Genomic DNA, 16332 nt, shown 5'->3' with positions numbered 1-16332 from the left:
AAAATGATATCGAAGAGGTTTTGAAAATGACCTTGGAGAGGGTTTGAAAATGACCTCGAAGAGTTTGAAAATGACCTCAAAGAGGGTTTGAAAATGACCTCGAAGAAGGTTTGGAAATGACCTCAGAGAGGGTTTGGAAATGACCTCAGAGGGTTTGAAAATGACCTCGAAGAGTTTGAAAATGACCTCGGAGAGGGTTTGAAAATGACCTCGGAGAGGGTTTGAAAATGACCTCGGAGAAGGTTTGGAAATGACCTCAGAGGGTTTGGAAGTGACCTCAGAGAGGTTTTAGAAAGGAGCGCGGTTCGCTGAGGAGGGGCAGGGCTGTGCCGCGCTGGGTGGGACACACGGACACGGCGGGGCCCGCCCGGAGCCGCTCATGAATGAACTCCGGCAGAATTCTATTTTTTTATGAATGGGCGCTCCGCCGTGAATGAACAGCGCGGCCCTGCCATGCGATTGGCCCGCCAGGGTGGGAGCCACGCCCACTCCTCAATGGCTGACGGCCGAGGCGAGCGGTGATTGGCGGGCGTGCCCCGACTCGGAGCTTCATTCACAAATTCGATCAAACAAAGGAGTGGGCGAGCCGGGGCCGTGAGCGCGGCCAATGGGGGGGAACCGGCCCCGGGCCCACGGCGGCCTCGGAGCGGCCACGGGGCGGCTCCGCCGGGCGCTCCGCGTGGGCCGGGCCCGCCGGTGCTGAGCGACGGCTCCGGACCGGACCCGACCCGACCCGAGCGGGGCTCCTGTCCCGGGGCTCGTCCCGGCCGGGCTCGGTCCCGCCTCGTATCCGAAGTTTCGGTGACGCGGTCGCCGCCTCTCCCCGGTCGCGGTCCCGCCGCTGCTGCGGATCCCGGCCCGGTTCCCCGCCCCCGGTACCCCCCAGATGCCCCAGGAGGATGAAGGGGTACCTGGACCAGCAGGTGCCGTTCACCTTCCCGCAGGTGAGTGGCGGCTCCGCCGGGGGGGGCTCCGGGCCGGCCCCGCTCCGCCCGGGGCTCCGCTCTGAGCCGCTCCTCCCTCAGCAGCAGCCCCCGGGCCCGGCGCTGCCCGCGGGCCGAGCCGTGCTGGGCGCTGCCAGGACTCCCGGGGAAGCGGCGCTGCCGCCGGAGCAGGACTCGGAAGGTGAGGGGGACCCGGGGGTGGCGGGGCAGAAACCGGGAGCGGGGTCAGATCCTGCTCCGCTCCGCGGCCGGAGCGTCCCGCAATCAGCAGCGGCTCCTCTCCCCGCAGAGCTCTTCCAGGACCTGCGGCAGCTCCAGGAGACCTGGCTGACTGAAGGTGGGCTCCTTCCCTTCTTCTTAAACTTCTGGAATGCTCTGCTCGGGGAGGTGGTGGAGTCACCGTCGCTGGATGCGTTTAAAGCAAGCCTGGATGTGCCAGGGTTTGATTGAGGTGTCAGGGAATGGGTTGGACTCGATGGTCTTGAAGGTTTCTTCCAACTTTGTGATTCTGTGATTTCCCCCAGCTCTGCTGGGGAAACACATGTGGGGAATCGCTCTGCTGGGTGCCATCCCTGGGTGTGTTTAACAAAGCCTGGATGTGGCTCTGGGTGCCAGGGTTCAGTGGAGAAGATGTTGGGGCTGGGTTGGAGACTCGATGATCTTGGAGGTCTCTTCCAGCCTGGTCATTCTGTTCTGTTCTTTGTGCTCACACCATTCCCACGAGGTCATTTCCTCTGGAGGGCTCAGCAGTGACACCAGGACAAGAGGACACAGCCTCCAGCTGTGCCAGGGGGAGTTTAGGCTGGGCATGAGGAAAAAATCCTTCACAGAAAGAGAGAGTGGGCACTGGAATGTGCTGCCAGGGAGGTGGGCACTGCCCTGAGGTGTTTAAACAAGGCTGGGTTGGCTCTGGGTGCCAGGGTTGAGTTGAGGTGTCAGGGAACAGGGAACTCGATGATCTTGAAGGTCTCTTCCAACCTTGTGATTCGTGATTCTCCCAGCTCTGCTCGGTTTTGAGTTGGTTTTGGGGTTTGTCCCGCTCCTGACTCCAAACAAAAGTGGTTTTTTCCAGACTTGCCAGCCCCTGGCTTGTGGAAATGAGGATTCTGAATGGCACCATTGTGCCGGGCATTTGCTCATGAATGGAGCTTGGCTGCTGGCCCGCTTCCCTGGGTACAATTTTCGCTCCAGGCTGTTTGTAACTGCTTCGATTTTATGCTAATTTGTCACTTAGATTTGTAGGTTGCCAGAACGTTGATATTTTCTTAAACTACAAAGTAGTCTTTTAATTTGGGGAACAAAATGCTTCTATTCTTTCTTTTTTCCTTCTTTTTCTATTTTTTTATGTAATACTTTGTGGGGACCTTCCTGGAATTTACATACTTTTCAGTTTAGTGTCTTAATTGTTTTGAACTTCAAGGAAAACTTCGAATGCCAGGAAGTCACATTAATCCCAAGTGAAACTAGTTCTAAACGTGGTGATTTTGCTCTAATTCCAGTACTAGAGACGATCCATTTTCTAGAAAATTCAAAACACATCCTCGAGTACAGTCTTTTGATTAAGACAGGAGTACTTATTGTATCTAGGTACTTAAAAATATTTAACAATAATGATGTTACAATATGCATGGCATTTTGAGCCTGAGGTTTATTTTTGGCTGACTGAGATTTGGCTGACTGGGCTTCCATCCTTTATGTCCCTTAATTTTGACTGCATCACCTGTGTTTTAGAGCAGAGGGAGTGCAATCTGTTCTCCGCTCTGCAATAACAAAAACTGTAACTTTTGTTAGCAGCAGCAGCAGCAGTGACAGACTTTATGAAATAACAACAAGCTGCTGCCAGCTCTCCCTTCCCTGCAGTAAAAGGGATGTAAAAGTAATTGTTAGAAGTTAGATAATATGGGTAAGGTTTCTCCCAGGACTCACATGTATTCATTAATCCCAAAAGGAGACTCTCCTTAGTCACTAAAATCATCCCAGCAGAAAGCTCAGATCTTTCCTGCAGAGATTTATTTCTGCCTTAGTGTTAATTATGCTGAATAAAGTGCCAAAACTGACTCCTCCCTGCCTCTTTTTCTCCCTCCCTCCCTCCCTCTCTCTCCTGACAGCTCAGGTTCCAGACAATGATGAGCAATTTGTGCCCGACTTCCATTCAGAAAACTGTAAGTACCATGGGAATGCCCTCATCTCTTGGGGGAAAGGCAAATCCAAATTCTGGTGCCTTTCCCCCCTGCTCCAGGCAGTTTCCCCCACATAAACTGAAATTAAACACTTTTACTGGCTGCTCTTGTGTCCCTCCTTTCTCAGAGCTTGGTCTCTGAGCCATAAATTTAGTTTCTTTCTCTTTTTGACCTAGAGCTGAGGAGAGGGATGGTCCCAGTTTCACTCTGAGTGGATCAGGGAGTCAGGTGTAATGTGAGATCCTGTTCCAGCTATTGGGGGCTGGAAAGAATTGGCTGCTCCCAACACATCCAACTTCTTGACAGTCCCATGGAGTTCAGGGCACTGAACTGTTGGCACAGCAAAGATCAGCAAAGGAATTGCAGGATTTCCTGCATTTGGAAAAGCCTGACAATCGTGGCTCCCCACAAAGAAGAAAAGTGTCAGCTTGATCTTTCCTTTCTCTCCTGCAGTAGCTTTTCACAGTCCTCCTGCCAAGGTCAAGAAGGAGCCCCAGAGCCCCTCGGAGCTGCCCTGCAGCCACGAGCAGCCGCTCCAGCACAACAGCAAGCAGTGCCTTTATGCCAGGTATGGCTCCCACAGGGAGGGGCAGCAGCTGCTCTGAAATCCAGTGCTCTGAAACTTGTGTCTGGGTTTGGAAAGCCAGGTGTGTGCTAAGGAAGGCAGGAGCCTCCCCTGAAATGGAAAATGTAACCCCCCTCCCTCTGAATTGTTATAGTTTTGAAATTAAAAGGCTCTCAGGCAAAGATATGGGAGCAGGAATTACATTTCTTTATTAGGGAAGGAAATAAAAACGATATAAACAGTTCAGTAAAGCAAACCAACACTGCCAGAGTCAGAACCCAGCCTGACACCTGTGGGTCAGGCTGGTGGCAGCAGAACCATTGGAATTGTGGCTCAGCCCTCCTGCAGTGCCAGGGCTGGTTCTGCTGGAGCAGGGATCCTGGAGAAAGGTGCAGTCTCTGCCTCTGGAGATCCAGGGCAAGAGGCAGCTGCTGCTCCTCTGGGAAATCCAGTGCAAAGGCTGTTCTGCTGTCCCAGAATCTCAGATTGTACCCAGGTAGGAATGCTTGGCTCCTCCCCATGGGCGGAGCATCTCCCAATGGGATGATGGAATTGGATCAGCCATGCAGGGACCCTCACTGGCCATGAACAGGAGATAATTAATAATTAATGGCCCATTAACAGCAGAGATCTCCCTGGAGGGAGGATTGGTTTGTGGGAGAGATAAAGAAAACTGCCCAATGAACAGCAGAGGAGTGCCCCAGCTCTGAGAGATGGTGATAGAGCCCAGCCCCAGCCCCACCTTGCAGCCTGAGACAGAGATGTTCCAGGTGCTGCCACAAGTCCTTCCTGAGATCTGAGATGCTGCAATTTCTGTTGGGCTCTTCCAGTGCCTATGACCAGCCCAGACAGTGCCCCAGCCCTGGGGTCCTGATCCAGCCAGCACTGCAGCAGCTCCCCAGGCACGACAGGAGCTTCCCCTGCCCTGCAGGGCCCCCCAGCTCCACCTCCAGCTGTGGCTTCCTCAGGGAGAACAGGTGAGTCACCTCAGAGCTGGGCAGGGGACACCACTGGCAAGGATTGTCCTCCTTGGTGGTGGCAGGAGGAAGGTGGAAGTGCTCTGTTTGCAGCCTCCCGTGGCACCCAGCTCTGCTGCCTGGGGCGTGAAATCCACACCCTTGACCCTGCCAGGTCCTGCAGTGATGGGCTGGGGGGCAGCTGCCCTTGGAAACGTCCTCCCCTGGGATGTCACCCTTCCTTGTGCCAGCCACCGTGAGCCCCTGCAGCTCCAGCAATGGGCTGAGGAGGCTTCTGCCCCTCATCAGCCCCGTGCCAGGGCTGAAACCAGGGGGGGCAGAAAACAAAAACCAGGGCTGAAACCAAGGGGCCCAAAAAGCAAAAACCAGGGATGAAACCGGGGGGCCCAGAAGACAAAAACCAGGGGGGCCAGAAAACAAAACCCAGGGCTGAAACCAGGGGAGCCTGAAAACAAAACCCAGGGCTGAAACCAGGGGGCCCAGAAAGCAAAATCCAGGGCTGAAACCAGGGGGGCCAGAAAACAAAACCCAGGGCTGAGACCAGAGTGTTCTTGTCACCATTAGGTTGGACGTGACAAACACACACATGATCAGAGCCCAAGAAGAAAAAAGTTTTTATTCTGCATGTTCTGCAGCTTATATACTTTTAATAGAGTGTGATTTTAAGTCATTAATTACATTAAGTCATACATTACATTTTAAGACATTAATTACTAATTACATTAATTAATTACATATAATAACTTTTTATATTCATTGGTGCAAAGCAATTAGTGTCAATAGAATTGGCAAAAGTTTTACAGAAATTTAATAAGGTACATATACACATTTACTTATGCACATAGTGTAGCTTACAAAAATTTTCTATATAGATACAATAGGTGTATATATATAATATATAGGTATCTATATATTATATATATACTATATATATATATATATATATAATATATATTATATATAAATATATATAATATATATATTTATATATATAACATATATAAAAATAGTTATTATATATATCTTTATAGATATATATCTAAAAAGGCATATTATTAATAATATAGATATATTATATTGTTATATTATTATAGTATAGATATATTATTATAGTATATATTAGTAATATCAATATATATTTATGTCCTTTTATGTATCTTTTTTAATCTGTTTCCATGCTGACAGCCTTGTTTTCTTCCTTGCCATGGATCCACTCGAAAATCCTCAGTTGTTATTTTTTCTATTAACTCGGCTTTGCTTGCAGGCCAGCTCCCAAGCCCCTGCACAGATTCTCCACAGGGGAGTCCCCCATTGCTTCTGGGGCTGCAGATTCTCAAGGAAGCAGCAGCCTCACACCTTCTCCCTTCTCAGCTCTGCCTATCAGCCACCTCTGGAGCTGTGCCATCCCTTCCCGCCCTCCCAGGAGGACCCCAGTGCCTACCAGTGCCTCCAGTTCCCTCAGCAGGGCTTCAAGCAGGAGCAGCAGGACCCGCAGTGCGAGGCAGCAGAGCAGGCAGGCAGCAGGCAGCAGCTCCCAGCAGCTGTGCTGGTCAAGCAGGAGCAGGTGGATTACCTGTACGAGCCAGGTGAGGCAGAACTGACCCTTCCTGAGGGCATGGACTGGGAGCACTGCGGGGTGGGAGGGTGGGGATGGGTGCAGATGAGAGATCACTGGAGCCAGGTGGTGGAATTTGGGGTTCATTGCAAAGGGTCCACAGCTCAGAGCAGGCCTGAGAAGGGAGAGGGGGAAAGAGGATGAGAGGGTCAGAGGGTGGGAGTGAGGTTCCTGTTCCAATACAATAAATCTTCTTCTGTGTTGAATATTCTATTTTTCACTAACCAATCAGTACAATATACAAATCCTATAGCATTTACACACAGCCTATAAGAATCATTACATCACCATCCTGTGTTACATTTTAAACCCTAAAAACTCCTCTTTGAGCCCCTTCTGCCAAGCTGGCAGGGTCTGCTCTGCCCCTTGGGCCTGTCTGCAAGCAGAGGGTGTTGTTCCATCAAAAGGGGATCACCTTCAATCTGGCCACACCATTGTTTTCCAGCTGTTCAGTAACTGAGGGATCTCAAAGCTTGCTTTCATTTCAATCTCACCTATAGTTTCCATATTCTCAAAATCTTTTGCCAGGCAGTCCTATTGATAAGGCTTTCCTGTTCCATCTTCCCCAACAATGGAGCAGCTCCTTGGGGAGCACCCAGCTGGGTGAGCTGCTGCTCCCCGAGCCCTGGAGCAGCACTGCCTCACTGGCAGCACTGTGTGCTCCCTGGGCAGCTGGCAGCTAAAACAGTTCTGATGTTCACTGCATCCAAAACAAGGCTGGGACACTCACCTTGCTCTGAGAAAGAATTTCTGGTACAGAGCTGAAAGCCTGAGCAAGGTAGGAGGTGATGCTAAATCCACTCAAAGCAGATAAAAGCATCCCCACCCCAAGGGAGTAAGGAGCCAATAAGGAGACACTCAAAGTTCATTGTTATCCCACTCACACTATCAGGAATGAAGAAAAGGCTGTTTCCAGTTTCACAGGAAAGTTTTGTTTTCAGGGGTATCTGTGAGCTTAGAAAGTAAGTGAGGTCAGTTTTGAAGAATGATGCTGAAAACAGTAAACAGCAGCAGAGAGGAAGGAATCAAATATGTTGGGGCTTGTAAAGAAAATCTGTCCTGGGTCCTTGCAGCAGAAGCCCCTCTGAGCACAGAGGAAAGGGCTCTGGGTGGGCTCAGCTCAGTGCCAGGATGCTGCTGGGTGCTTCCCATGGAAACAAGGCTCAGAGAACAGAGATTTCAGGGGATGACGAGAGAAAAGGTTCAGTGATGCCCAAAACAGCTCTCTAGAGGCCAGCTCTCTCCTCCAGGTGATCCTCTTATTTTTCCACAAGGGATAAATCTTATTTTTCTGGCAGATCTGTCCAAAGACTCACAACCCTGAGATCACAATACCCTCTCCAGAGGGAAGGATACTTCTGGTTTCCTGGTGTTTTAATGGACAGCTTGAATGGTTTCCTTTAGCAGAAATAAACAGAAAAATCAAAAGCTCCTATGAGGGAATCACTGTGGTGATATTGGTATTACAATTTCACTGGGTCTGTTCAGAAAATGTGCAAGCCCAGAGGATGGGAATGTGCTTTTTGTGAGAGTTTATGGCTGTAATAACACCCAGGCTGTCAGCTCAGAGTTCTCTTCCCTCAGCATCAGCAAAACATCTGCTGGCAGCCATGGCCAGACACAGGTGTGAGAGGGAAATGGAACAGAAACCTTTGCAGAGCTCCCAGTCACAGCTTCTGTTTCAGCTGTGCACTGTAAATTGATTCAGAAAACACAAATTGCACAGTGCACAGCCAGCACTTTACACTATAACACAGAACCAGGAAAAGTCTTCCTGCTTGTTTTTAACAAAGGCTGATTTTTCTCTTACATTTTCTAAACTGATTGTGAGAATGCCCCCTCATCATGTGAAGAAGCCAGGGAGGCTTGAGACATCTGAAATGTCATTTGTGAGACTCTGTAAGAACATTCAGATGCTACTGCTCTCCATTGACATCACCACAGTACCCCTGGGAAAGTGTAATGCCTTCTTAAAGCAGCAGCAAAGTGTGTAATCATCTTAAACTGAGAGAGAGAGGTTCAAATTTATTTTGAACGTTGATTTATGCATGATTTTGTGTAAAAGCGATGTGGAGGTGATGGGCTGGATATTCTGGCTCCTCTGAAGGGTGGTGCCACCAAATCTTTCTGCTCTAATTCGTGATGGGAAGGACAATGCACATGAGGCTGCAGTTACCAGTCTGACACTCACCCTTCAGGAGGGCTCCAAGAGGACCTTGCCCAGACAGCTGCACTCCCCTGTCCACCTGTGCTTTTTGAACAAATTGTTACTTTGTCAATTGTTTTGTAGACGCTCCTGACTGCCCTTCCATGTACCTGAACGCTGAGAGTTACCCAAGCCACTCGTGTACAGAAGATCCATCAGGTGAGAGATGCAGGCTCTGGCTTTTCTCCCTGCAGCTCCTCCCCTGCCTGGCTGTGACTGCTGCTGTTGCTTTCTCTTCCAGGCTGCAGCTATGACAAGCAGATGAGGTCCTTTGCTGATGATGTCTGCGTTGTCCCAGAGAAATTTGAAGGTTGGAGAAGGAAAGCCTTGGGGTTTTGGTGTAAGATAGGGTTACCCATCACCTCAGCCAGCCCCTTGGCCAGTACCTACACAGTTCATTACCCTGCTTCTTGCAGGCGTGTTTGTACCCAGCTTTTTTGGTATTTTGCTCATTTTTTTGAGCGTTCTTAGCAGCAGCCAGGCCTTCTAGCATAAGCAGCTTCATTGTGACTTATATCAGAGCTGCTCTTAGAAGAGTTGCTTGTGAATTTGCCACTGTTGCATGTGAACTGAAATATTCCAGGTAAACATTTTGAAACTGCGAAATGTGCTGCTTTTTTTTTTGCTTTTTTTTCTTCTTTTTTTTTCCCAGTTGTTTTAGCACTGCACTCCTTAGAGATGTCATGTTTGTCCTTGTCAGCAGGAGACATCAAGCAGGAAGGTGGAGGGTACAGGGAAGGCCCCCCCTACCAGAGACGGGGCTCGCTGCAGCTCTGGCAGTTCCTCGTGGCTCTCTTGGACAACCCCACCAATTCCCACTTCATTGCCTGGACTGGCAGAGGAATGGAGTTCAAGCTCATTGAGCCAGAGGAGGTGAAACCATTGGGGCTCTCTACAGGCTCAGGGGAATCACTCTTTGTTTCTGGGGCTGTAAATTCTCAAGTGGCTTTCCCTCTGCCCTGGCAGTGGCACTTGCCAGACCTTGCAGCAAGTCAAGGTTTTTAGAAGAGGTCAAAACACTTGGAGTGGCACAAATATCAGGTTTAAGAAAGGCTGCTTTTGTGTGAGTTCAAAACCCCAGCTATGCAGCGTGTCAAATTACCCACAGCCTTCATTTCCCTGGATATTCACTCTCGAGCTTGCAGTGACCTGTGCTGCCTTGTCATGCTCCATACTTGAGGCTGACATTGAGGTTTGGACTTTTGAGCCCTACTGATTGCAGAAGTTTTCATAATATATGTCCTAGTCTATCTTCATTTCAAAATTACTTCCACTGAAGTGCAATTTCAAATGCTGCCATGTTCCAAAAAAATCCAGTGCTGCTTGACAGTGTCTGGGAGAAGTGTCCATAATACCTGTCCATCTCTTTTTCCAGTTAGAGCTGCATTTAGCACTGGATTAATGCAGTGCTAAATTTGCTACAAATCAAAATTTGTGGGCACTTTCAGTGCAGATGAGTTGACATTGGCTTACAACAGACTTCTGAGTCTCATGGATAAAGCTGAAAATTGTGTAGGAGTAGAAAGGCACAGGTCCCTTCCAGTGTGCTCCCTCATGCTTGGTCTCCTGATAAACATGGAACCTTGAAAATTAAGTGTAACATAGGAAAAAGCAGCCCTAGAAGAGGGCTCCTGGAGGAAAAGATCTCCTGGAGGGAGGATTGGTTGTGGAAGAGATAAAGAAAACTGCCCACTGAACAGCAGAGAACTGCCCCACCTCTAACAGCTGGTGATAGAATAAATCTATTTATTTCGATTTAATAAATCTTTCAGCTAAACCCTGCAAGCCTGAGGCAGCTGTGCTCACAGGCATTGCCTCCTTGGTGCTGTTTGCAGGTGGCCAGGCTCTGGGGGATCCAGAAGAACCGTCCAGCCATGAACTACGACAAGCTGAGCCGGTCCCTGCGCTACTACTACGAGAAAGGCATCATGCAGAAGGTCAGTTGGAAAAGCAGGAAAAAACTCTTTGTACTTTGTGTGATGCTTCTCTTGCTTGAGACAAGAAGCCCTAGACAGAATGTCCTTGAACCAGCTGTGGGAAATAGGAAAGGTAAGATTTTTAGAGAGCTGGGCAAGGAGGCCTTGGAAAGAACAGAAAACTCAGAGCTAGCTGCAGCTGCAAAGTCAGAAAATGGAAAAAGTTGCTATGGTATAAGCAAGCAAGGACATGAAACAATAGCCTGAGTTTTAGGCTTGGCGGAGATTGACCTTAAGACTGCAGGAAAATATGATTAGCAAGATAGTAGAAGGTTTTATGATTAATAATGGTATATTGTGGATTGCTAATAGAGAGCAGGCCAGGCACTGTGTGAAGCAGGTGTACATGTGCTTTTAGTGATTGGCTAGGATTGTATGTGAGCTTTAGCAATATGCTCTTGGCTAGAAATGTTTTCAAATGCTCTCTAACAAAGAAATCCTTGGCTGCTGCAGGCAGGATGTGAGCTTTGCCATCCTCCTGCAGTCTCAGCCATGTACTAAGGCTGATGGTGCAATAAAGCTCCAGGAATGTTCTCCAGCAGTCCCTCCTGATTGTGAAAACAAGCTCCAAACACACATCCAGGCATCCCAGCCTTGCTCTCCTTTCTTTGCTGTAGCTCAGTGGAGAAGCTGTGAAGGAGCTGAATGTAGGCAAAGCATGAGAAATAAAACAAAGGGGGAATTAGGGTTTCTTTCTCTTTTTTTTTGGTATATATCTGCAGTCAGGAGAGTTGGAATTTATGCAGCTTCAAGGGGGTACAATCAGTCCTTCCTCTGGTGAGGAAAAGGCTGCCTGGAACTTGGTCCTGCGTGGTAGGGACGGTGTGTGGCACACCCAGGGCCCTGGGGAGATAATTGGGAGTGTGATGGTCTGGGAGCAGGGACTGCTGTTCAGGGGCTGCTGCTGCTGCTGCTGCCTGGACAGAGAGTGGCAGCTGGCAGGTCCCAGGATTGCCATATTCTCTCCAGGTCTTATGAGCTCTCAGAGAAATACATCACACCTGAGATAGCCCAGCTACCTCAGATGACATAAAATCAGCACGATGGCTTCTGAGGTAGTGTTAGAAACAGAAAAGTTTTAATAACAGGCAAAATAACAAAACTCTTTACAGAGAAAACCCAAGCTAAGGGCAAGAGGCTCTTGCTCCTGGTAAAAAATACCCACAAAAGCAATTAGATCCTTTGTTCTCTTCTTTCTCTAGTGAATTGCTTAGGCAGGACCTTTTGGCCTCTGTCCAATCCTTAGGTCTGAGGTGAAGTCCCCAAGGTCCTATTTGGGGACAAAGACACCTATGAGGTGTCTTCTTACCAAATTGAGGAGAGAAACGTGTGGATTTTCCTTTTTAAGGGGACAAAGGATAATTTGGTCACTCCATCAACAGGGGACACAATTCCTACACAGGAGCTGCTCCAGGGGAGGTCAGAGCAGCACGAGGACAGCAGGGAAACCTTCCCCAAACTCCTATGGCTGCTTGAATGCCATGAGCCTGAGCTTGCTGGCTTTCTCAGGTGCATTGTGGAGGGACAGGAGAAAAGGGAGTGGGACAGGGACAAAGCAGGTGAAAGATAAATTCAGGTAAAAGATAGTTGCTGCCTTCTGACTTCCCTTGCTCCAAGGAGAAACGTACAGCTCTGACACAGCTCAGGGCAGGCAGGTGTTTGTGCAAACCTTCCCTGGTGCTGCCCCTGGGCCTGCAGCCCTCACCTGGCCTCCTCTCCTCCCTGCAGGTGGCTGGGGAGCGTTATGTGTACAAGTTTGTGTGCGAGCCTGAGGCTCTGTTCTCCATGGCCTTCCCCGAGCAGCCGCGGCTGAAGGCGGAGCTGGAGCTCAGCGAGGAGGACACGGTGCCCCTGTCCCACCTGGGGGACAGCAGCTCCTACCTGCCAGAGCTGGGCAGCTTCCCTGCACAGCTCTACAGCAAAGGCTACACCTACTAGCACTGCTGGGAGCACTGTGTGCAGGGAGGGATGGCTGGGGGTCAGCCAGCCCTGAACTCTGCAGCCCTGCTGTGCTCAGCAGGAGCGCTCAGAAATCACCTGGCAGCACACAGGGCTCTCGTGTGCTTCTGATAAAAACTCTTGCTGGGTGAGGGTGGGGCAGGTTCTCAGCTGTGCAGAGATCTCGGGTGATTGGTGCCTCCAGAGGTACCAAACCTGTCACAATCCCCTCGTTGCAGAGGGAGGGGATGCTGTCCCACCAGGGCTTTTTTCGTTCAGAAAAATGAGAGAAATTATGAGAATGTTCCCATGCTGCTGCTGACTCTGTTCCTCCTGTACGTGTCCAGACCCTCTGCTTCCAGCTCTGACCAGAGGAACTCACTCTGAAAGGCCACTTAAGCCTTCCCAGGATGGCTGCAGGACAATGGTCCCAGACCTTGTGCCTTCCTTGAGGAATACTCATTAATTATCTCGTACCTGCATGCTCCTGCCCTATCAGCTCCCTGCCCATGCCAGCAGTTTCTGGTATTCAGGCCCTCTGAGCAGGGCAGGTGGAGGCCTTGGCCAGGGTCCTGCAGTCCATGGCCCAAAGGCATTTAGGGGAACCAGAGAGGAGCTGGATTGCCCTGCTCTGGGGCACAGCTCAAAGCCAGTTCAGGATTGTGGGAAGCAGCAAAGCCACTGAGGCACAGCTCAGTGCAGGGGTGTGGCTTTTCCAAACTGAAAAAGCTCCCCAACAAACATTCTCAGGATATTTGAAGAGCTGCCAGGCTCTGGAGTGTGCCCAGCCTGAGCTTGGCTAGAGAATTGTCTGAGGCAAGAAAAGAACCTGGTGGAGGTGTGATTAAAAAATGCCATACAAGGTAACCTGAACCATACATAGATCTTAATATAGGAATTCAGAGTTAAACTCCACAGATATTTGCATGTTTGAGGGGAATTGAGATGTGTTGAAAAGGCAGCTCTCTCTGCAGTCCAGTGCAGCACATGCAACTTAACTAAACTGGCAGGTTTTCCACAACAGTAAATGTTCATAATAGGTACCACATCCTGATTAAGAGGTGCTTAAGTTTTTAATTAGCAGCTCCACCACCTTCCCAGTAAGACAAGGAGCAGTACAGTGTACCCATACAGAAAAAGTCTCTTTCCACTGCTTCAGACTGATGTTTCATTTCAGCTGCTGAACACAGAGCATTGCCAATCCTGCCAGCATGGTAGCCTGTAGAAAAAATTCTGTATATTGACCGAAAGCCTGATTTCCCCTGAAGGCTGTCCCCTGCATGGCTAATGCCAACCCTCCCAGCCTCACCCCTGAGTGCAAGAGCCATGGAAGGCAGCACTCCCTGCCTGAGGAGAGGCCAGGCACCCAGAGCTGTCTGCTCTGCTGCTGCTGCCTTTGGTGCTCTGACAGTTCCTGACCCTCCTGCCTGGCCCTGGCCCTCCCTGGGCAGCTCCTGTGCTGTCCCAGAAGTGAGGCTGAAGGGGAAGCTTTCCTTTGGTATAAGCTGCCTTTACTATTTATGAGTGTAAAAATATTATCATGAATAAATTGCTCTGTCTCTGGCCAGTGCAACCTCACTGAGTGCTCCTCCTTTGCCTTCTGAGCTTGCTTTGCTCCTCCCCTTGGGCCCAGCTCACAGCTTTGATGCCTCCACCTGCAGCATTCCCCAGGATTTGACATTGATCCTGCACCCTCTGGGCCACCCCTCTGCCCTTCATGCTTTGACTCTCTGAGTCCAAAGTTACAAACTCTGTAATTGCCTTTAATTTTATGATGATATAACATGAGGGGAAAGCTCAGGACGTTGAACAACATCCCTGCTCACCTTTGTACAGAGAGGTATTTCCAACATAGTTACTTTTCAATGTGAAACATTCTTCCAATTCACTGTGTAAAACAACCAGTCAAGCTACTTCTCTTCATTTCAACAATAATTTTAGCAAATGTCCCAGTTTTGGAAAAAAAAAAAAATAAGGTTTCTACAGCTATGGAGTCAAATAAATTTCATCTGTTAGCAACAAAAAAAAATATTTTACAGATAGTTTGGGCCTGACACAGCACACACTGGGCAGTCAACTTCTTTTTAAAACAAGGAACTGTTACACAATTTTTACAGACATTTTAGCTGTAAGAGCTCATTCTACTACAAAACCCCAACAGCTGTGATGCCACCAAACATTGTAAGTGAAAATAAAGCACATGGCACATTGTATAAAAGGCCCAAACATTTGTAACCACTTACATTCCCAGATGGAACTGTGCTGCAGAGGGGATTTCTGGGTGATAAACCCTGATGGGGATGAAGGGTAAGTCTTGCAGCCTGACCTGTGCCATTGTCTCCAAATACATTCTAGCTGGGTTTCAAGAATTTTTCCTGCCTTATCCCAAAGCCAGAGATACTAAATATCTCACCACAGATGGCTTAAATAAAATACAAGTAGTTACATTGCATGGGAAAATGCATAAACTTGGTAAAATAAAGAACAAGCTGCTCCCAAAAAGCAGCCACTGACCAAGAACCTTAAGCAGAAATAAATCCCTTTTAGCAGGGTAAAAACACAAACTATTCCACCTCCTATTTGTCTGGTCACTCAGAACCCAGTCAGGCTGGTGAACAACCAGTTTTAAATCACCATTTTTTTGTGTTGTTCAGCTCAGTACCCAGACTCTGAGTCTTAGATTTTGTGTCTTAAAAGGGGACTCTCTAAAAGGGGAAGCTGAAAATTTCAGCTCAGTACCCAGACTCCTGAGTCTTAGATTTTGCCTCTGAAAGGTGAACAACCAGTTTTAAATCACCATTTTTTTGTGTTGTTCAGCTCAGTACCCAGACTCTGAGTCCTAGATTTTGTGTCTTTAAAGGGGACTCTCTAAAAGGGGAAGCTGAAAATTTCAGCTCAGTACCCAGACTCCTGAGTCTTAGATTTTGCCTCTTGAAAGGTGAACAACCAGTTTTAAATCACCATTTTTTTGTGTTGCTCAGCTCAGTTCACCCAAACTCCTGAATCTTAGATTTTGTCTCCTGAAAGGTGAACAACCAGTTTTAAATCACCATTTTTTTGTGTTGTTCAGCTCAGTACCCAGACTCCTGAGTCTTAGATTTTGTCTCTCAAAAGGGGAATCACTGAAGTGCTCCAAGAGCCACTCGTGAGGGGCTGCAGCAGCCCCTGGGGCTGCCCCTGAGCTCCTGCTCTGCCAAAGCTGAGCTGCATGGGGCTGTCTGTCTCCCAGGCCAGTGGCAGCAGTGCAGAAGAGCCCCAGTGCCACAGGATGAAAGCAGCAGGTCCAGGAGGGCCCAGAGCTCAGCGCCGGCGGAAGGCGCGCGAGATCCTCCAGGCATTGGGCTCCTCGTAGCGGTTGTAGAGAGGCTCCAGCCTCTGCTGCTTCTTCTGCTTGCTCAGCTTGGTTGGGTCAGAGACCTTGAAGAAAGCTGGGGCAAACTCCACCAGCCAGCGAGGATCGATGGTGGTCACCTCCCTCATGTACTCCTTGGTGGTCAGCACCAGCTCGTGATACACCACCCTGGGAACAGGGACAGAATGCTGCAAATCGGTTTTTGCAAACAAGAGGCAACAAGGCAAGGGCTGGAGGAGCTAAGCTTGCTCCTTTTAAGCTCCAGAAGAACCACCCAGAAGAGTTATCCCTCTGGATAAGGGACTGAGCAAGCCCAGTGCTTGAGAATTGCTTTTGTTGAAGTCTGCCTTCCAAACCACCTCTGTTCACTAGGAGGATCTGAAATTATTTATTTCCCCCTCCTACTTCACAGCTACTCTTCAGCACAGAACTCCTCCATCCCATTTAAAACAATGCTCTCTTCCCTCTTCAACACCCAGTGTTTTAAACCCCCTTCCACAATAAAGAAACATCCAATTACAATTTCAGGCCTGGCCTTGGCTCCAAAAGTCAGTCTCATCTCTGCACAGGCACTAAGCT

General features: G+C 49.0%; 2 protein-coding genes across 5 annotated transcripts in view; one reads left to right on the top strand and one right to left on the bottom strand.

Annotated features, from left to right (window-relative positions):
* The first annotated feature begins 641 nt into the window (after positions 1 to 641).
* ETV4 (ETS variant transcription factor 4) overlaps positions 642 to 16332 on the top strand; it is a 16551-nt gene continuing 860 nt past the window's right edge. The window contains exons 1-12 of one of the 4 annotated variants that reach the window (XM_036399048.1): positions 642 to 944; positions 1029 to 1125; positions 1234 to 1281; positions 3053 to 3106; positions 3578 to 3692; positions 4520 to 4666; positions 6038 to 6252; positions 8572 to 8646; positions 8729 to 8797; positions 9188 to 9360; positions 10323 to 10424; positions 12192 to 13979. In XM_036399048.1, coding sequence (XP_036254941.1) covers positions 900 to 944; positions 1029 to 1125; positions 1234 to 1281; positions 3053 to 3106; positions 3578 to 3692; positions 4520 to 4666; positions 6038 to 6252; positions 8572 to 8646; positions 8729 to 8797; positions 9188 to 9360; positions 10323 to 10424; positions 12192 to 12401 — 1350 coding nt within the window. In that variant the 5' untranslated portion in view covers positions 642 to 899 and the 3' untranslated portion in view covers positions 12402 to 13979. Of the gene's footprint in view, positions 945 to 1025; positions 1126 to 1233; positions 1282 to 3052; positions 3107 to 3577; positions 3693 to 4519; positions 4667 to 6037; positions 6253 to 8571; positions 8647 to 8728; positions 8798 to 9187; positions 9361 to 10322; positions 10425 to 12191; positions 13980 to 16332 lie in introns of those variants that run through there. The other 3 variants (XM_036399049.1, XM_036399047.1, XM_036399050.2) reach the window with 3 other exon arrangements.
* Positions 13456 to 16332, bottom strand: part of DHX8 (DEAH-box helicase 8) — a 17290-nt gene continuing 14413 nt past the window's right edge. The window contains exon 23 of the mRNA XM_036399009.2: positions 13456 to 15921. Within this exon, the coding sequence (XP_036254902.1) occupies positions 15702 to 15921 (220 nt within the window). The 3' untranslated portion in view covers positions 13456 to 15701. The remainder of the gene's footprint in view (positions 15922 to 16332) is intronic.

Source organism: Molothrus ater, chromosome 27, assembly GCF_012460135.2.
Source record: "Molothrus ater isolate BHLD 08-10-18 breed brown headed cowbird chromosome 27, BPBGC_Mater_1.1, whole genome shotgun sequence".
NCBI lineage: Eukaryota > Metazoa > Chordata > Aves > Passeriformes > Icteridae > Molothrus > Molothrus ater.
The sequence above is the reverse complement of the archived record's forward strand: the minus strand, read 5'-3'. Positions and strand labels throughout refer to the sequence as shown.